Source organism: Sebastes umbrosus, chromosome 1 (assembly GCF_015220745.1).
Source record: "Sebastes umbrosus isolate fSebUmb1 chromosome 1, fSebUmb1.pri, whole genome shotgun sequence".
NCBI lineage: Eukaryota > Metazoa > Chordata > Actinopteri > Perciformes > Sebastidae > Sebastes > Sebastes umbrosus.
Window position 1 is genome coordinate 25314566 of NC_051269.1, and position 19347 is coordinate 25333912.

The window sequence follows — 19347 nt, forward strand, 5'->3', positions numbered from 1 at the left end:
ACTAGTAATTAAAGGTTTGCATTGATTTCACATCTGTTTCAATTTCATATACATATAATTTATTACAATAATGTAGTCCTGTACTTATCTGCAAAAACAATGTCAAGAATAATACTATATGTAGTTAGAATAGCAACAATTTAGTTAACTTGGTAAATTATTCTAATAATTTGTTTTACCTTAATCATTTAAGTTACACTATTGAAAGTCCTGGGTTTTATCATTCAGCAATTTAACAGATATAAAGAAAAAAAAAAAAATGATCAACAGCAGCACTGTCTAAAATGATGAAAGAGGAAACCTGGCTATGTACGTTAACATAGGTCATATTTATTTTAGTGTTTTATATTCTTAAGAAATAAATTTGCACATATAGAAAAAAGGGGCATTAAAAATGTTACTATATACTACCTTGTACATATTCAGGAGTCGACAGGATTGCCCGCTTGCCCGGGGCAAGTAAAAGGCCACGTCGGGCTAGTAAATCTAGCAAGTTGCTTGCAGATCGGGCAAGTGGTAAAAAAATAATTAAACACATTGTTTTTGTCGGAGTTGATGATGGCAGTAGCTGAGGAGTGAGCTATCTTGCTTCCTTCTCAATAAATAAACATTAAGATTAAACATGACAATTAACTTAAGTCTTTGTTCTTATTTGATAACAACTAATAAATACAACAATTTGTATAGGGGCAAGCAAAAAAGGACTTTGGACAAGTGAAAAACACAATAATGTTGAACCCTGCATGTTACAACTTAATATTTAGAGAGTGCAAATACAGTGTCATTGATACAGTATAACAAGCAAATCTAATACAGGGTTTCTGCACACAAATTCAAGCAATCTGTAAATTCTTCTTTAATCACGCTACAACATCGTATGTTGGTGGCTCTGAATGCCAGAACAAGGTAGCTGCTTGAAAAACAATAAAAAGCACTTTTCAGCTCAGTACAGTAAAGTGGTGGCTGGAAAGACGCATAAAAGTATTTTTCCTTTCTCTTTAACCGATACGCCGTAACCACTTTCAACTGCATCTCGCCGTCTTCATCAGTGACTGTAGTTGATGACGACAACAAAGCAAAATCCATCCACTGATGACGACAGTGAAATACAGTTGAAAAGCTCCAGACGAAGCTGGTAAGTGAATTGAATTAAGCTTTGTCAAACTAATATTTACAAGGTCAAGAACAAACTTCCACACTCCTTTTGCCCAACTCTGTTATAATACAGACTGATGTCTGAAAACTGCAAGGGCCGAAGAAGGTTGTGTTCAAAAGGTAACCCCTAAGTTGCAAAAACCGGTGAAAATAATAATAATAAAAAATGCCTATAGTTAGTTAGTCAGCACAGAAAGAAGCTGCCAGGAAAACTGTCATTTGATTTGTCACTTCTTCTGGGTGTCTGCATATAAAACCTGAAATTCCTTAAAAAGGCTTCAAATATGAAAGAAGGGGTGTTCTTCTCTATTGTGGTTAGATTTACTCTCTGTACAATGACATTTAGCACTATTTAATGAAGTCTGTCCTAAAAAGTAATAACAATCATTTCGCTTACAGATAGAGAAGTGTGACATTCATTAATGCAGAGCTTAAATTCATATCAATAACTTATATCGTCCATGATATATGAAAAAGGCACAAGATTCACCTGCTTTCTGTGTGTGTGGACCTGATTGTTTAAACAACAGTGATTGTTTAAGGCCTTGCCGAGCAGCGGCACATGAAGTCCTTTCCTAACGTCCCTTCAGGAGGCTGTGTAACAAACGGTCTCCCCTGTCAGAGAGCCAGTACCCCGCCATGGCCGCCACTGCTCCCATGAATATAGAGGTGTAGACCAAATCTCCCTTAGCAGCCAACGTGGCCAGAGCACAAAGCACCACCCCGAAGAGCATCTGCTGCAGCACCTCAACCTCGTCGTCCTGGATATCCTCAAACAGACCTTTCTCCTGAACGCCTGCATAGCACAGTACAAGAGGTGAACATGTGAGAGGTCGCAGTGTGGTCGGATGTTCACGTGATTGTGTGTATGATGAGACTCACGAGGCTGCCGCTTCTTCACACAGACACCGTTCTTACGGAGGAATCCTTCAGCACAGTCACAGCGGAAAGAGCCTTCTGTGTTGGTACAAATCTCATCCAGACCATGACAGGCAAGTACCCGGTCACTACATTCATCTATATCTGAGAAATACAAAGAGATGCACATGCATGATGCAGCATCTCAGGAGCAAATAATTAATACATGCTGATGAAATAATACTCTTTTAAGCAGTTACCCAAACACTTGGACCCTGTCAGTGTGTACCCAGAGGCACATTTCCTGCAGCGTGCTGGTCCGCTACCCATACAGCCCACACAGGCCCGGTCACAGTCTGAGGAAAGAGTCACCATTTAATTTATTTAGTTAAAAAACAATGTATATGAGTGAAAAATGCCACAAAAGACATCAGATTAGATAAACAGGAAGTATTTAAAGAGGACCTATTATGCTTTTTCCCTTTCTTTTAGTGTGTATCTCTCTTTAATATCACTGTAAATTGAATATCTTTTGGTTTTGGGCAAAACAAACAATTTGAGGATGTCACCCTCACCCTCTGTGAAATTAGGATTTTTGTTTATTTAGTTATTTATTTCATTTTTATTTACTTCAATAGAAAAAGCCTACTTGTTGTGTCTTTTACACCGATTCTAAACCACTGACCTTTGCACTCAAAGGAGCCATCTGTATTGAAGCAGTAGCTGTTTGTCGGACAGATACCCAGCTCTGTGCCACACTCATCAATGTCTAAAACAGATCAAAACATATTTACATTTACAACATTAGTCTGTTGGTGTTATGCTATACATGTATGTGATGATCAACTCTGTATACAGTACCTACACAGGTGTAATTATGGAGTGTCCATCCCGCTCTGCATTCCTCACACTGGTCAGTTTCTGGGCCTGAACACTTGCTGCATGCATCTGGACAGCTGTGCACATGAACAGCCAACAGACCACACAGCCAGGCAGCCGGCAGCAGGTTCCTGGGAAGCATCCTTTCTCCCATCTGTCCCATCAGATCAAAATAAAGTATATGAGGGTAAAAAAAAAAAGCCCCATCTTTGGGACAATCCCAAAATATAGTTTAGTTTACATCCCATCATCCCTGAATAAGAAGTTGCTGATTATTTTGGTGATCAAGGAGGCACAAAGAAGAGTTTAGGAGGACTGTTTGTGGCACTAGAGGTGGAAAGAAGCCTAACGAAGTACATTTACTCAAGTACTGCACCAAGTACAATTATGAAGTACTTCTACTACTTAATATTTCTACTACTCCACTACATCTCAGAGGGAAATATTGTACTTTTTTACTGCACCATTTATTTCATAACTTTAGCTTCTAGTACTTTTTACATTTAAAAAATGATATGCTTTATGATATGTTGCTGTATTGTACTGCTAATCTACCCAGTAAAGTATCTAAATTGACGAAGAACTGCAACATTAAAATGTTTTCTATATATTCTATAATAATACAACACTTTGAAAGGAAAAAGTTCACACCAGAGGTGCGAGTTAGCTACTCTGTATTTGTTCCTGAAAACTAAAAGTCAAAGTATTTAAAGGGACTGTTTGTAAGAATCAGAAATTGGTTGTAGCAGCGACACCTGTGTCCGTTAAGTCAACGAAAGTCAGTGTCCTGTTGCTCGCCCTCGCCCGTGTGCACGCGCTACCTGAATGTGAACGAGCATCCATCAAAACAGTGAGGCGACACACGTCAGCTAAAACCACAATATCATTCTATATTTCACCTGCTTGGCAGTAATGTTAGATGACCAGACGAAGGTCTCTCCATGAATCAATGCTGATCCTAGTGTTGGCTTTTTTCTGCTTAAGCCTCCTGACCGCGGCCGGAGGGAACAGGGGCGACACCGGCACCCGGTCGGAGACGAGAATGTTTCTCTCTGCGGAGCCCCGTCACTTCACAAGACACGGGAAACCTATGTTGGTCTAGAGGAGCTGCAGCAATTATTTCTGCACAAACGTCCACTGTACATTTACTAGATATTATCAGAGCTAAACTAACTCTTCTGCAGTGTGTGTGCGCGCATGCACGAGCGCGGCGTGGGAATGAAGGCAAGCAGGCAGAGGAGCAGAGTACAGCAGAGACTCCGGCCCTGGAGACCAAAGTTATGGTCTCCCCCGCGTCCTCCGACCGCGGCCAACACTGTTTTGCAAGACGGGCTTCACTAGATATAACTTTGCGGTTTCGGTGCTTCTGTGTAGTTTGTGTTGGAGTCTGAGTCTGAACAGCGTACCCACACGCGAGCGCGCTTGGGACACCGACCCGGATTGATTTATACGTGTAAGAAGTTACAAACAGTCCCTTTAACATAAAACGGCTGTTGCAGTGTAGGCTACTTTATAATTATAATTATTTTGCAATTTTCATTCTTTAAAAGTCACCAAAATGTAAAAATGTCTGAAATTGAGCGCTGTATAGACGGCAGCTGCTTACAAGCTGCAAATGTAATACTATCAAGGCAAGCTGTCCACTAAAAGTGCTTGTTTATGCCACTGACAGGCTCTGATTGTTATTCTAAGCATAGATTTTTAAGTTTTTAAGACAATTATGGAAAGAATCTCGCTCAATGACAAATCTCGTTCTGAAATATCGCGAGGTCACGTGTTGTCGGAAGACAACGGTTAAACAGCATGGCGCGTGCGGTGGCGGTGGAGTAGTAGTCATGGTAATAGTGGAGTAGTAGTCATGGTAACAGTGCAGCAGCCTACATCGACGGTGGAAACGCGAGTGCTAGTCGGGCAGAGTTGTTTGAGTTAAAGTACAGAAAGTGTAGCTTAGTGCTAACTAAAATATTATCAGTGTCATGGCTGAATATTTAGTTGACTTCGACAATGAACCAGCTGTTCCTGTGGGTGCTGTGACTCTATCTAGCTATCTATCTATCTGTGGAGGAAGACTGCTGTACAGACTGGGACCTGTTGCTGCCTGATATTCAGATTATTTCACAACGAGATTTGACTTGTTCACAATAACAGACTGACTGGAATCAAACTAAGGTGAGGAATCTGTTTTATTTCCATTCCCATAATGTTGTCAGACATTTATAATAACAACTTGAGTCTTTCAATGGTAAAAACAAACACTTTTAGTGGACTATAACGTAACATTGACGCTGTGAAGCTTCACTTGGGAAACATAACGAAGTTACCATGGTAACTTCGGTATGTTTCCCATGTTTTTAACTTAACCTACCATTTTCAGGTTTTTTAATTTCATGTAACATTATACTTCTAATTCATTACATGCAAGAGACATATAGCCAAATATTGGACTTTTTTCTCCACTACATTTACCTGACAGTGACTCCATTAAAATAAACATGGAGAAAATACAGAAGTTATCATTTACTTAACCTACCATTTTCAGGTATTTTAATTTCATGTAACCTTATACTTCTGCTTGACTACATGCAAGAGACATGTGTCTCTTGCATGTAGTCAAGCAAGAAAAAAAGTCCAATATTAGGCTATATATAGAGCCTAATATTGGACTTTTTTTCTCCACTACATTTACTTGACAGTGTCTCCATTTAAACATTTTACATGCAAACATCTTCTTACAGAATATAATTAAAGTTAAAGCTCCACCTCAACCATTAAAATGCTGCTTATACATGCTTAATATATTACTCTGGAATGGGTCCTTTTCCATTTTGAAGTGCTACTAATACTTCTACATTTACATAAGTAAAACACACCAATAATTTAAGTGGGACTCAAAACAAACTAGACATGATTTCAGGGTTTCTTTACCTCCTCTGTGTGCGTTGTTTAAATGCAGTGAGTTCAGGCTGTATCAGACAGCCGAGGAGAGCCTGTCGCACTTCAACACTTCTCTGTGTTTGATTACTAAAAACCAAACATCCCGAGCGGGCGGTACATGCATAATCTCACAGCACCGCCCCCACCGGGGTGTAATGACATTCTTTAACAAGCGCTCCTTTGTGTCACTTAAACTGACACTAGATTGCACCAATAAGAGCCATCCTTGTACTGAGAGCTGTCCAATCACAACCCGAGATCCGCCTCGCACAAAAATAAGCACATTTATTTATAGACAAGTGTTGACAGACTTACTGTACATGGATATAATTAGTCTGTAAGGTTTTAGGTTAAACATTTTGAAGCTTAAAGGATAAGTCTGGTCTTATTCTATAATTTTTCTTATGGTCAACAAATCCCATGAAACATAATAAACAATAATTCAATACTAAAAACAAGTAGCCAAAGCCTGATATAACTAATTCGTCTGTGCCATAGACCATTGTTATTGTCCAAACACCATTAAAACCACTTGTTGCACTTTGTGCCATTTGACAATAAACATTTGAGTCAGTTTGGGCTGCACAAGCAAGAGGGTCGCAGGTTCAAATCTGGCTTGGGTCCCTTGTGTGGAGTTTGCATGTTCTCCCCGTGTTAGCGTGGGTTCTCTCCGGGTACTCCGGGCTCCTCCCACAGTCCAAAGACATGCAGGTTAACTGTTGACTCTAAATTGCCCGTAGGTGTGAATGGTTGTCTGTCTTTATGTATCAGCCCTGCGATAGGCTGGCAACCTGTCCAGGGTCTACATCGCCTTCGCCCAATGTCAGCTGGGATCGGCTCCAGCCCCTCCGCGACCCCTAACGGGATAAGCGGTTGCAGATGATGGATGATGGATGGATGGATTTGAGTCACTCTCACAAACTCCATCCTGCTGCCTACAAATTGGCAGCTGAAAATAGTCCCCAACAAATACACAATTTACTCCTATTTGTGTGATGTTTGCTAAAAACTACCAACACGTTCTCATCCCAACTCGTCACATACCGGGGCTTTGTCAGACCCTTTTGGCGTCACTTTTCGGTCTCAGTAAACATGCATGCTTGATATTGTGAATGAAACAAAAACACTTTCTTAGGATTAGGCAATGAAACCACTATAGTTTGATTAAGGAAAAAAACATGGTTGGGCTTAAAATTACTACATTTGTATAGTGCAAATGTGACTTGACGTTGTGAACACGGGACACGAACACACAGCTGATTGTAAAGTGAAAGTGAAACGTAACCCACAGGACACAAACAGCGGTCTCCTGTATTAAAGCTGTGTGTTTGTTGGGCACCATCCACCACTCCTCCCGCCCGCCCGGTGTGCCTCTTTCACTCTTTAAACTACATCACCACAGCACTTTCACGTTTATTGTTGCAGCGATGGGTTTGTAGATAATGGAAAGCCTGGTGCATCGCATACCCGCGCTAAAGGATGCCTTGTGCGGCGGTATTGAACGGCTGACAAAGCCTCGGTATATGACGCCCTGGGAATGAGAACGAAGTCGGAGAGTAATGAGAGATGGACTAATGTATTGTTGTTGGTCATTTCATGGCATTTTTTGACAATAAAAACAATTTAGATTATTGCCAGCCAGCTTTTTAATAATGTCCTATGTTTATCTCATCCGTAATTTAGATGAACGTGTCCTTCATGCACAGAGCAGCAATAATGTGCAACAATAATTTATGGGTACATCAAAGGCTTCATCTCCCAGTTTTTCTCAAGTCCAACATATTTACAGTGGGGTGCCTTCGGCTGGTCTGGTCCCTCTTTAGTCTTTTCTCTCCATTTCCACCCTGTCCATGTCCCTCTACCCGATCCCCTCGCAGTCCTTCCCACAGTGAGCTCAGATATGAGAGCCTGGGTCTGAGAGGGAAGCTGGAAAAGGGGCAGCCCCTGAAAAAGCTCTGGTAGACTCTTGTCACCGCTTAGATGGGAGTCAAATGTCACCAGAAGAAAACGTTCCCCAGCTCTGCCCTGCTGCTTGTCCGCTTGGATGAGGCACAGGGAGGCCATGAACACGTCAGAGTAAGGGGAACATATCTCGTCTTCCCCCTTCGTCTTGATAACCTCTTTGTCCCGACGGGCCCATTCTGCTACTCTCTCCGAGGATTTGCGGGTCAAGACGAGCACCACTCGGCCGCCCACGCTTTTCAGCTCCAGCAGCTGAGAGTGCAGCCATGGCAGAGGCCCCAGATCGCACTGCTTCTTCGTGCTCCACTGGTCCACAGACACACTGAATCCCTGGTCATGGAGCTGGGAGCCAAGCCGACATGACTCCGAAAAGCCGTCATCCACATCTGGGGGGCTCAGCACCACCACATGACCCTTTCTGACAACTTTAGAGAGGAAGACAAGGGGATGAATGTCACATAGTTGTCCCATTATGACTTTTTTATTACAAGTATTACAAGAAAATACTCACTCTTTACAAATCCGCCATGATAACAGCTCCACACCCATTCTATAAAAGTCAGAAAATTAAGAGTAAATATACCAGAGGGCTTAGCAGAAATACACAACAGGGATATTTATCATTTCAGTACCACAAATAATTGATCAAATATATGCATGAGCAGTGCAGACTTTATGAACAATTCCCAGATCTAGTAAACAAGATTTGGTCTTTGGGGCAAATGAAAGGAGCCTTTTGTGGGAAGTGCCTGAGGAAATTCAGTTCAAGTTGGACAATGCATATTTTATCACGGGTTGGTTAAAATTCCAGAGCAGAGAAATTAGACACTGCTGAGTCTTCTTTGTGTCGCCTGCATTTTGTCCTGGTGTTCGTACATATTTAACAATGTATATACATATAACAAAAATTAATAAAACTCACTCTTGATGAAGTCATGAAGGAGATAAAATAGGAGCACAGTCAAGCAGACCAGCAGCATGACCGCAACAACCAGGAGACTCCAGCGCCACCTGTCGGCTGCAAGTAGTACAAAACAAAACTCTGTTAATAAAAAGCTCAAGAAGCAGGTGCTGTATTTAAGCAAAATACGTCCCAACCAGCATCAGTTTCTGTATTATTAACTGTGTCAGACTTACTGTTTTTGAAACAGAATGGACCTAGCTCATGTCCCATTCCCTTTACTTTCACCTGCACAAATGGATAAACATAAATGAGTTATTCTATGTATGTAAATGTATGACTCACAGGAGGACAGTTGCAAATACTTTACCATCACACATGGAGAGAGCTGAAGGTTGATTTCTTCAAACACCCCCGTTATCTCCTGAAGAGGACACAATTATATATCTTGGGTCAGTCATTACAAACTCATGTTGTGTAGCCGGGCCTCATTCAAACCCACAGAACTTTATTTGAAATTCTAGTAGAGATCCCAAAGTTTCCAATGATACCAAATATGGTATTGTTTTTAAATTTGGGGAAATGTGTATAACATTTTGCACAAGGCATTTAGAATATTTTATTTGATTTAATGGTACAGCCATAAAAACATAGATATTTCACTCAGTGTAAATATCGCTTCAATTAAACCTGCAGTAGGCAGAATATTTTTGGCATATATTAGGCAAAAATTCCATTATAACCTTTCAGCATATCGTAATTCAAGTGTTCTGAGAGAAAACTAGACTTTTACACCTCCTCATAGCTCTGTTTTCAGGCTTTAAAAAATGTAGACCGTGACGGGAGACTTTGGCCAATCACAGGTAATTTCAGAGAGAGAGCGTTCCTATTGGCTGTGCTCCGGCTGGTGGGCGGTGCTTATTATTTCCTCAACTGATCTCAACATGGCTATATAACATATTAGATTTTTTTTATAAGTTAATGACTATTTGAAAATCACAACCCATCCCTAAAATAAAAGGGGAAATTTAAGTTAACAAATACAAACAGGCTTAAAATGAAGGGTACATGGTTCAGTATTAAAGTCTCTTACCCAATGTTCCTTGCGGTTTTGTTTCCACCTGCCATTTGTCAGAAGTTGTCTGAAGCCCTTCATCTCCCTGCAGCTGATGTCTTTGTGGCAGGGCCACACTTCACCCTCCAGCCTGCAGGGTGCAGTCACGTTCCACAACAGCATGGTGCGGTGGTTGTTCATTTGAGCCTGGTCTACAGATACGGACACGTTCTGCCATACGGCCATCTGCCATCGGGACTCTGGAGGGGACACATAGGAAACATCAGCATACCAAAGGTAAACTGCCCACTCTTCACCCGGTGAACTGAGACAGAAAGAAAGTGAACTAAAAAAGAGACTTCTCACCTGTGTTGTTGAAGGGGCATTTTCGAACGCGCCTGTGCTCATCTTCATTCCATACCTAAAAACACATCAGTCATATTTATCTGTATCTGTATAGACACAATACTGTTGATGTGGTAGCCGTAAGTAATGATGATGTTTAAGTGATGGTACCTGGAGACACATGCAGGAGGTCACAGCATACAGCGGGATGGGTGTCCTGTTCCAACTCTATAAAGTAACATTGAACACATCATGGCTTTAATGAGAGTGAGAAAACAGTAGTGAGTGACGAGGAACATTTACTCAAGTACTGTACTTGTACTTTACTTGACTTCCATATTATGCCACTTCATACTGATACTGAATTTCAGAAAGAAAATTCATGTTTTTGATTAATCTTTGAGTCAATTTTCAAGCAACAATGCTAAACATTCACTGGTTCTATTTGATGTCCTTTTTGTTAGTAAACTGAATATATTTTTTGACTGCTGATTGGACAACAAGCAATTAGAATATGTCAACTTGGGCTTTCGGAAATTGTGATGTACATTTTTTTACAAATGTTTGACATTTTATCAACAAAAGGATTTATTGAGAAATGAATCAGTACATTAGTTACAGTTCTACTACTTACTCTGCAGCCATTTTAAATACAAAACATGATCATCTCATAAAATAAGATGCGTTCCTATATCAAACTACCCAACAGTAGATAAAGCAGTTAGAATTGGCTCCACCTCCACCAACTGCTTATATATTCATGCATGAGTAATAATAATGCAGCAAGTGGCCATTCTGCATATTGAATATTTTTACTTGTTATACTTAAGTAAATTTTTCTGATAATACCCTCTGTACTTGTACCTTTTAACTTTAATTTGAATGCATGACTTTTACATTGTTGTATTGCTATTAGGGCTGTCAACCGATATAAATATTTAATCTTGATTAATCGCATGATTGTCCATAGTTTCACGATTAATCACGCATTTTTTATCTGTTCAAAGTGTACCTTAAAGGGAGATTTGTCAAGTATTTAATACTCTTATCAACATGGGAGTGGGTAAATATGCTTGCTTTATGCAAATGTATGTATATTTGTATTATTAGAAATCAACTAACAACACAAAACAATAACAAATATTGTCCAGAAACCCTCACAGGTACTGCATTTAGCATAAAACATATGCTCAAATCATAACATGGCAAACTGAAGCCCAACAGGCAACAACAGCTGTCAGTGTGTCAGTGTGCTGACTTGACTATGACTTGCCCCAAACTGCATGTGATTATCATAAAGTGGGCATGTCTGTAAAGGGGAGACTCGTGGGTACCCGTAGAACCCATTTTCATTCACATATCTTGAGGTCAGAGGTCAAGGGACCCCTTTGAAAATGTCCCTGACAGTTTTTCTTTGCCAAAATTTAACATAAGTTTGGAGCATTATGTAGCCTCCTTCGTGACAAGCTAGTATGACATGGTTGGTACTAATGGATTCCTTGGGTTCTAGTTTCATATGATGCCAGTATCTTCACTCTAGCTTTAAAACTGAGTCCGCTACCACCTACAAATTGCAAGTTGCGCCCGTGCGTTATAGAAATTAGTGGCGTTAAAACGCATTTGCGTTAACGAGTTATTATCATGTTAACTTTGACAGCCCTAGTTGCTACTTTTAGGGCTAAGGGCAAAGGATTTGAATACTTTATTTACCCCTGCAAAGACAAACAATAACAAAAGCAAAAAAACACGAAAGACAAGCAGCGACTGCCACCAAACTCTGCTATACAACACTGACCTCACATATTCCATTCTGCTCATACTGGACGCACACAGAGGGGGGGCTTTTATCAGTGTCAGCAAACTGCAGCTCCACCCGATTCATCTCTCGGTTAATTACAGTGCTGAAGTAGGCCACTGAAAGGAGGGAAAGAAAAAAATGGTTCATTTCCCCGAAGACAAATATAGAAACAAAATGGCACAAGGAAAACCACATGTATTGTGTGGGAGATATTTACCGCGACACTCTTCTACACGTGCCTGCAGCTCCGGGGAGCACACTGAAGACAGATAATAAAGTATGTGTCACTACTGGTAGTAGCCAGTTATGAGTTCAACAGGTGCTTTGTAGTTAAAAGACTTAACTTTACCTTCATCAAGAGAAGGAGCATGAATTTCTCGACGTAGATGGGATAGTTTAGAATAATAAACAATCAAATGACTGCTGAAGGAAACCCCAGCTGGCTTAGTAATCACCATGGAAAACTATAGAAGAAAAACAAACAGAGTTTATAAGAGCAATACAGTGGATCTCTATTGACAGTACAGACTTTGTATTCCAGTCCAGGGAGTCTACTTTACCTTTGCCTTGTTTTTGTGAGTAAGCGCTGTATGATTAACTGTAAACTCCACCTTCTTACACGAGGGCATGGTACCTGGTATGACGTAACACACGGTCACAGATGCTGTTGCAACAGAAACAAGGTGGGGCTCAGATTTCATTGAAACAGTCATGAGAAATTCAACTGTAAGAGCAGCACTCCCAATCCCACGCTTAATGACCATACCAGTGTTTTTTTTCATGTTTTAACCCATTAATTGTGAGCTGAGTATACTTAAAATATTGTACATAAAGTGCATGTACTGTAATGGCAGTCGTTTTTTTTTTTTCAAAGCTTAGGTTTTACTGCGACTCATTTACTCCACTAGATTCAAATGGATCACAGTAAACATTTTAGCCACTTTATACGTTTGTAAGTTGATTGATCAATGATGAAAATAAAGTAAAAAATCTTGTTTTCCCTGTGGTCTTTAAGTCACATTAGTGCTTTCAAGGAACACTGGAAAAGTACAGCAACCATTTACACAAATACCTCAAACTACTGTTGATTTCACAATAACCTTGTTGTCACAACTACCATGTTTGCTCATTCACTCTTCCAGTAATGATTTCCCGACATCCCCAAACATGCTCCTCAGCAGCTGACTGTCAAATCTTGGATAGTTTCCACTATCAGTCACCATGTGATGGTGTGATGTAACTTTGACAGAAGTAAAGATGCTCTATATGATATTCAGAGCATTAATATATCAACAAACAACTATTGTCCATGTAAAGATATAGAGGAGTAATGTCTTCCTGAGCAGAGATTGAGGTGACTCTCTCTTTGTGTGTGTTGTAATCAGAGCTTCTCTGAGCTTTGTTGACATAACTGGGCCAGCAACGTGTGCTTTTAGTGCATGTGAGTGTGCCGCACTGGCTATAGAGCTCACGGCCGCCGCTCTGCACTGCTCTCATACGGCGGTTACAGCTTATAACATCGTCCCAACCTACGGCCCCGTTGCGGAAGCATAGCACCCACCCTCTGGTTCCCCCCGAGGTTAACGCTGTTAGCTCTGTCAGCAGTGTTGCTGTTGTTTTCACTGTTAGCAGCGATGCTCCCAATCTGGCATTTAGCACCTTTCTGTGATGGGTTGATCTCCATGTCTATCATCAGACATAATGTACATGGCTCCCCGTCCGTGCAGCACAGCTTGAAATGTATAGTCAGGTTTTGGACCCCCACAGCATTATCCTCTGCTTCAATAAACATTTCATCCTTCATGGTGCAATCAGAGAGACCCTAAAATGAGGCAAATGGAAAATGAGAAAGACATATGTTTAATATGTGGCGTCACATTTTTACTGAATGTTATCTGGATGGTAAATATTTGCTGTCAGAGGACTATATTGTGATTAATGTACATATAGCAGCTCTATATTGTGGCAAGCTGACAGATGGTTATATCCCTTCTGTCTGCTTAATTAAATGTTTGAGAATAAAACTATCAGTGAAAAAGGAAATTAAAATGTCAGAGCATGCTGTACAAAAGCTAAAAGGAAATTAAAAGTGTAATCTGTCAACAAAAACTCTATGTACTATACTGCAGCACAGGAAATGTCTAATTAGTGTATCCTAGCAGTGCAACCTCGAGTACCTGTGAGCAGATTACTTCATGGCTGTCATATCCAATAATCTCCAAACTGTAGACTGACATGCGTAGAGTCAGTAAAACGCACCAAATGGACCATCCAGGAAAAAACATCTTGCCTCGGAAAGATTTGAGTCCTACAGCATTTTTCTCCAAAGGAGCAACATGACAACCTTGTTAAACAAGTCCAGTGTCTTCTTCCTCATCATGACTTTACTTTAGATGAACTTGATGACATCCTGGCTGAAACTGCACGTTGGCACGGAAATGCAGTGAATCGAGACAAACGGAGTTGTGGTTGATGGATTTCACTATTGGTTATGGCCTGGGGAAGAACAGACATAAATTAATGCAGGTATAGGCCATTGTTTTCTGTTCCTGTAAATGAAACTCAACTATTGCAAACAACACATTTATCTTTTTGATACAAACTGGCTCCAAGTGTTTCTGGTGTATGATTAACTTGATTTGATAAATTTCACAAATCTTTTCATAGTAGGGCTGTCAATTGATTGAAATATTGAATCATGATTAATCAGGATTGTCCGTGATTAATTACAAATTAATTGCAAATTTTTAATCTGTTCAAAATTTACCTTGAAGGGAAATTTGTCAAGTATTTAACACTTATATCAACATGGGAGTGGGCAAATATGCTTGCTTTATGCAAATATATGTATATATTTATTATTGGAAATCAATTAACAACACAAAACAATGACAAATATTGTCCATAAACCCTCACAGGTACTGCATTTAGTATAAAATATATTCTCAAATCATAACATGGCAAACTGCAGCCCAACAGACAACAACAGCTGTCAGTGTGTCAGTGTGCTGACTTGACTATGACTTGCCCCAAACTGCATGTGATTATCATAAAGTGGGCATGTCTGTAAAGGGGAGACTCGTGGGTACCCATAGAACCCATTTACATTCACATATCTTGAGGTCAGAGGTCAAAGGACCCCTTTTAATATGACCATGACAGTTTTTCCTCGCCAAAATTTAGCACAAGTTTGGAGCCTCCTTTGCGACAAGCTAGTATGACATATACATCAATACCTTTGCTCATCATATACAGTATATGTGACTGCTGCAAAATTGTTTGCCACCAACTAAATATTAACTCAACCTACTGTGTGGGCTGCACACCTGCTGCATCACTGTATATATGAATCATATGTGCAAAAACGACTAATTGTAACGATACCTCTCCTACACAAATTATAGACTGGTGGTGATGACTAAACCTCTGCACACACATTACCAGCTGGCACAACAACAAAGGGAAGAAACCACGAATCACAAAAGCAAACACCGCCTGTTCACACATACACCACAGACTGTATGGTACACACATACACAAGTGATGTGCATCCACATGCACATAAGCATGCAAATTTATTCACAATGCTGTCCAAATAGACCCAAACCCGAGGGGTGGGGATCACCAGAGGCCCCATGATACAATATTATCACGATACGATCTTAACGCAATTTGATATATTGCTGTTTATAACCTTTTTCAACTGCAAATTATGCAGTTTGTCAACATCTGTTTTATCTAATAAGACACAGTTTTCACTCCGTTCATCTCAGAGTTTTCATTCACATAGTTTGTAGTCAGAAGTCAAGGCACTCCTTTGAAAATGGCCATGCCATTTTTTCCTCGCCAAAATTTAGCGTAACTTTGGAGCGTTATTTCGTATTTCTTCCCGACAAGCTAACATGACATGGTTGGTACCAATCGATTCCTTAGTTTTTCTAGTTCCATGCAGTATCTTTTCTCTAGCTCTAAAACGTAGCCCGCTACAACCTCCAAAAGATCGATTGTGTTAATGCGTTAAAGAAATTAGTGGCGTTTAAACAAATTATCGTTAACGCGTTATCATCGCATTAGTGTTGACAGTCCTACTTAGCAAACATAATTACTGGAAACTAGATAGTCCATTCTTAAAGGAGACATATACAAAACTTACTGTTGCAGTGCTTGTTCACATATATTTGGGCAAGTGCCTACCGACTAGGGCTGGACGATATGGTTTATAAATAATATCTCAATATTTTTAGGCTATATTGCGATATAGGATATATATCTGACCTATAACTGATAAGTTATTGAGAATAATTACATTTTGACAGAGCATTTCTATTTTAATCGGTACAACTTTAATATTTGTTAAAGGTGATGTGTGTCAAAATACCATTTTAAATGAAATATTGTGGTGCTGCAGAGATGTCCTGGCCTACACATTATATTCAACAGACTTAGGAAAACATCTTTGTTTGGTACAGATCCCCACAAAAATCAGACCATAATTATTGTAATATGTTTTTCAATCAAAATGAGAATAAAAAAATGTAAAAAAAAATATCTCTAATATCGTAAATCATATCACATTTGCAATATCAGTCAAAATAATCACAATTAGATATTTTTTGAAAATCGTGCAGCCCTACTAGCTTCACTGAGAGACACACACGGGAGAGACGAAACAAGAGACAAGAGACAACAGTCGGAGAAATAAGTGTCGTGCTCTAAAAAGAGAAAAGTAGACAGCGAAAACAGAGCTTTTTTATCCAGAATGGACTCTTGCATGTTCATTCTTCCCACGGGCAGTTCAATACCAGTATATCTCATAGGTTCAGAGAACGTGGCGATTATTAAAAGCTGTAACGTCTGGTATCTTCCATCTCCTATTCCGACCTCAAAACGTATACATTCGCTTTGGCGCTTCACTTCTTCCGCTCTCTCCAAGCTCCCTGCTTCCCCTCCAGATACAAAAACACACACCCAATACGCACATCCATGCTCATACACCACACACAGTGTGTCTGTGGGAGGGAGAGAGCCGCTGGAGAAGCAAAAATGCCAAAGTAAGTCTCATGCCGGCAGCTTAAAAAAAATTACAATATTTATACTTGATGTTGGCAATATAGTCATTTACTACACCAACGTAGAACAAGCCGCAATGCATCGAATATATTTGATATATCACCTACCCCTACTATCAACCTACAAAATGTGAAATAACACAACCCAGTTTTTTGTGGGCTAGATCAGAAAACATTTGATTCAACAAGCCATTCAGATGTGGCTCCCCTTCCTATATGTCACATGTAGGCTCATTAGAATATATCGCACACATCTTGAGAACAACCTTTGCAAAGGTGCACCACATTTTTCTCACAAACCAATCAGAGCAGACTGGGCTTTTTCAGGAGGGGGTCTTAAACAGACAAGCGCTAAAACGGAGCATTTCAGACTAAGGATGAATACAGGTATATTCAGACAGACAGTATGGGAAAAATAATGTTTTTTTGAACATTAAAAAATGTAAAAATGTTCTAGTAGAAGCTCAAAATCTAAGTATGACCCTGGAAATGAGAATGGTATGTCCCCTTTAAAACACATTCAAGCATTAAACAAGCAAACAGTGCTACGACTTAAGACAAGACAGGAGTATATTAATGTAACATCAGAAATTATATCAAATTATACTTAATCTCATAGAAATATCATGTAGGTAACTTACTGTGTTTAGTAATCCACTGTAAGTAAGATCCTCTCTTCAGATCAGCTACACCGTGACAGTTTCCTAGAAGTGTTTGAGTCATGTGAAAATTGAACCATACTGCACGTCACTGTAATGACTCAAGAGACGTCCCTCCCTCATTCCCTCTCTCTCTCTCTCTGTCTCTCTCTCTCTTTCTGTTTGTCTATCTCTGATTTGGTGCCAACAGTTCAGTCCCTAGCCATGACAAAATGCACATCGTCTGGAAACTTCCTGCTCTGAATTCCTCATTACAGCTTAACCAGCACGACCTGGACGGGTCAAAGTCCACAACTATTTTTTTTTATCGAAGCAAGACTCCACCTTGAACACTAGGCTAAAGTAGCTTTACACACAGAGCTGTATTTTAAACACAGTTCAAGCTTCATAGCATGTTTGTTGGCAACAGTTTGTTACATGTTCTGAGTCTTGTTATGTGGATTTGGCAGATATCCTTCCTTTTGCGATTCTCCGCACTGGGCCTTGATAAACAAGTTTATCACCCTGGCTCATGAGAATGCACATACCTTTGAACTTCACTGAGAGAAGACTATCCCATTCACAACACAATGATCACACCACTCCACAGCAGCTCGACTGGTTTGACCACATAATGCTGGAACTAAACACGAAACCCTTTACGGCTCATCGCTCTTTAGAAATGTGTTCAAACCAGAGTAAAGAAAACAACAACCACCTATTGTGTACTGCGTGAAAGGTGAACAGTATGCTTACATAAACTCTGTATCTACTGTGTGACTGTGAGGGATTGGCAATGAACTTTTCCATTTTTGTAAGGATTTATACATTTACTATGCAAATATTTGTCACATTTCACTCCACAACATTTTACTGATTTCTGTAGTTTGTAGTTTCCAGATTAAGATATGATCCATTGCCTTTGTTTAAACTACATGTAAATGAAGCAGAACTAGCACCACCCACGGTATTTGAACCAGCTCTGTTGCTTACTGTTCATGCAAGGCATCACATTTACCACTAATATTCTTTCATTTTATTTATTGCATGGCTTTGTTGATTGGTCAATCACGGCGTTCTACGGCCTGTTGTTTCTTTATAGCATACCGTTGCTATGTATAACAGGCCGTTGCTATGGACGCAGTTCTGAACTCTGACTCTGGTGGACCGTTTTTGTGTCAAATTATTGATTTATTAAGCAAGTAGCCGTGTAATAAGCGGGGCCGCATCGCCCTGTCGGGGTTTATTTCACAACAATGATCGGCTCGCTGTACATTATCCCTTACTTAGGTAAAGTTCTGAAAGCAGGGCCTTTTATTTTTATTGTTATGTTTTTAATATTGCCAGTAAAAGGTTTGAATAGCCTACTTTTTCCATAACTGCGCAATATGATGTGACATTATGGTTTTCCCTTTATCTCAATTAAAGTTGCTTCCATATACTGTATTTACTGTACACAGGCTACATTTTAATACACCTTTACATACACGTATATGGAAAGCACCACTGTTAACCAGATTGCTCAAACGACAAGGCCTGCCACACGTTAACAAGTTTTAAAAAATAAATTTGAAGCCTGGCTGTTACTCCTGTACAAATATTACATTATGTAATATTCATGGATAAATAGACATATGCAGGGTTGCAGGTTAACTTTGATGCGTACTTTAACTACAAAGAAAGGACTGAGACGCTTAGCAGAAAGTGTCTGACTGACTGATTTTGAGTCCAAACTGAGGCAGTAGGATTTAGAG

At 39.9% G+C, this 19347-nt stretch overlaps 2 protein-coding genes and 1 long non-coding RNA gene across 4 annotated transcripts in view; 1 reads left to right on the forward strand and 2 right to left on the reverse strand.

Annotated features, from left to right (window-relative positions):
* Positions 1-627: 627 nt before the first annotated feature.
* On the reverse strand, positions 628-5894 carry LOC119488591 (protein disulfide isomerase Creld1). Its single transcript, XM_037770387.1, has 6 exons — positions 5818-5894; positions 2875-3046; positions 2699-2782; positions 2274-2369; positions 2038-2178; positions 628-1951 (listed from the first exon to the last, which is right to left on the reverse strand). Exons 2-6 carry the CDS (start codon positions 3044-3046, stop codon positions 1731-1733), a joined length of 714 nt encoding a protein of 237 aa, XP_037626315.1. The 5' UTR covers positions 5818-5894; the 3' UTR covers positions 628-1730.
* Positions 5724-19347, reverse strand: part of il17rc (interleukin 17 receptor C) — a 30191-nt gene continuing 16567 nt past the window's right edge. Inside the window, exons 1-15 of one of the 2 annotated variants that reach the window (XM_037770364.1) lie at positions 17597-17748; positions 14064-14382; positions 13546-13708; positions 12447-12550; positions 12236-12350; positions 12104-12145; positions 11884-12002; positions 10260-10316; positions 10110-10164; positions 9783-10003; positions 9060-9113; positions 8926-8977; positions 8711-8806; positions 8300-8338; positions 5724-8213 (exon numbers count right to left, since the gene is read on the reverse strand). In XM_037770364.1, the coding sequence (XP_037626292.1) occupies positions 7558-8213; positions 8300-8338; positions 8711-8806; positions 8926-8977; positions 9060-9113; positions 9783-10003; positions 10110-10164; positions 10260-10316; positions 11884-12002; positions 12104-12145; positions 12236-12350; positions 12447-12550; positions 13546-13708; positions 14064-14171 (1881 nt within the window). In that variant the 5' untranslated portion in view covers positions 14172-14382; positions 17597-17748 and the 3' untranslated portion in view covers positions 5724-7557. Of the gene's footprint in view, positions 8214-8299; positions 8339-8710; positions 8807-8925; positions 8978-9059; positions 9114-9782; positions 10004-10109; positions 10165-10259; positions 10317-11883; positions 12003-12103; positions 12146-12235; positions 12351-12446; positions 13225-13545; positions 13709-14063; positions 14383-17596; positions 17749-19347 lie in introns of those variants that run through there. The other variant, XM_037770375.1, reaches the window with a different exon arrangement.
* The window catches only part of LOC119488616, a 32225-nt gene continuing 20684 nt past the window's right edge, over positions 7807-19347 (forward strand). The window contains exons 1-2 of the long non-coding RNA XR_005206994.1: positions 7807-7819; positions 9217-9226. This is a non-coding gene — a long non-coding RNA (uncharacterized LOC119488616). The remainder of the gene's footprint in view (positions 7820-9216; positions 9227-19347) is intronic.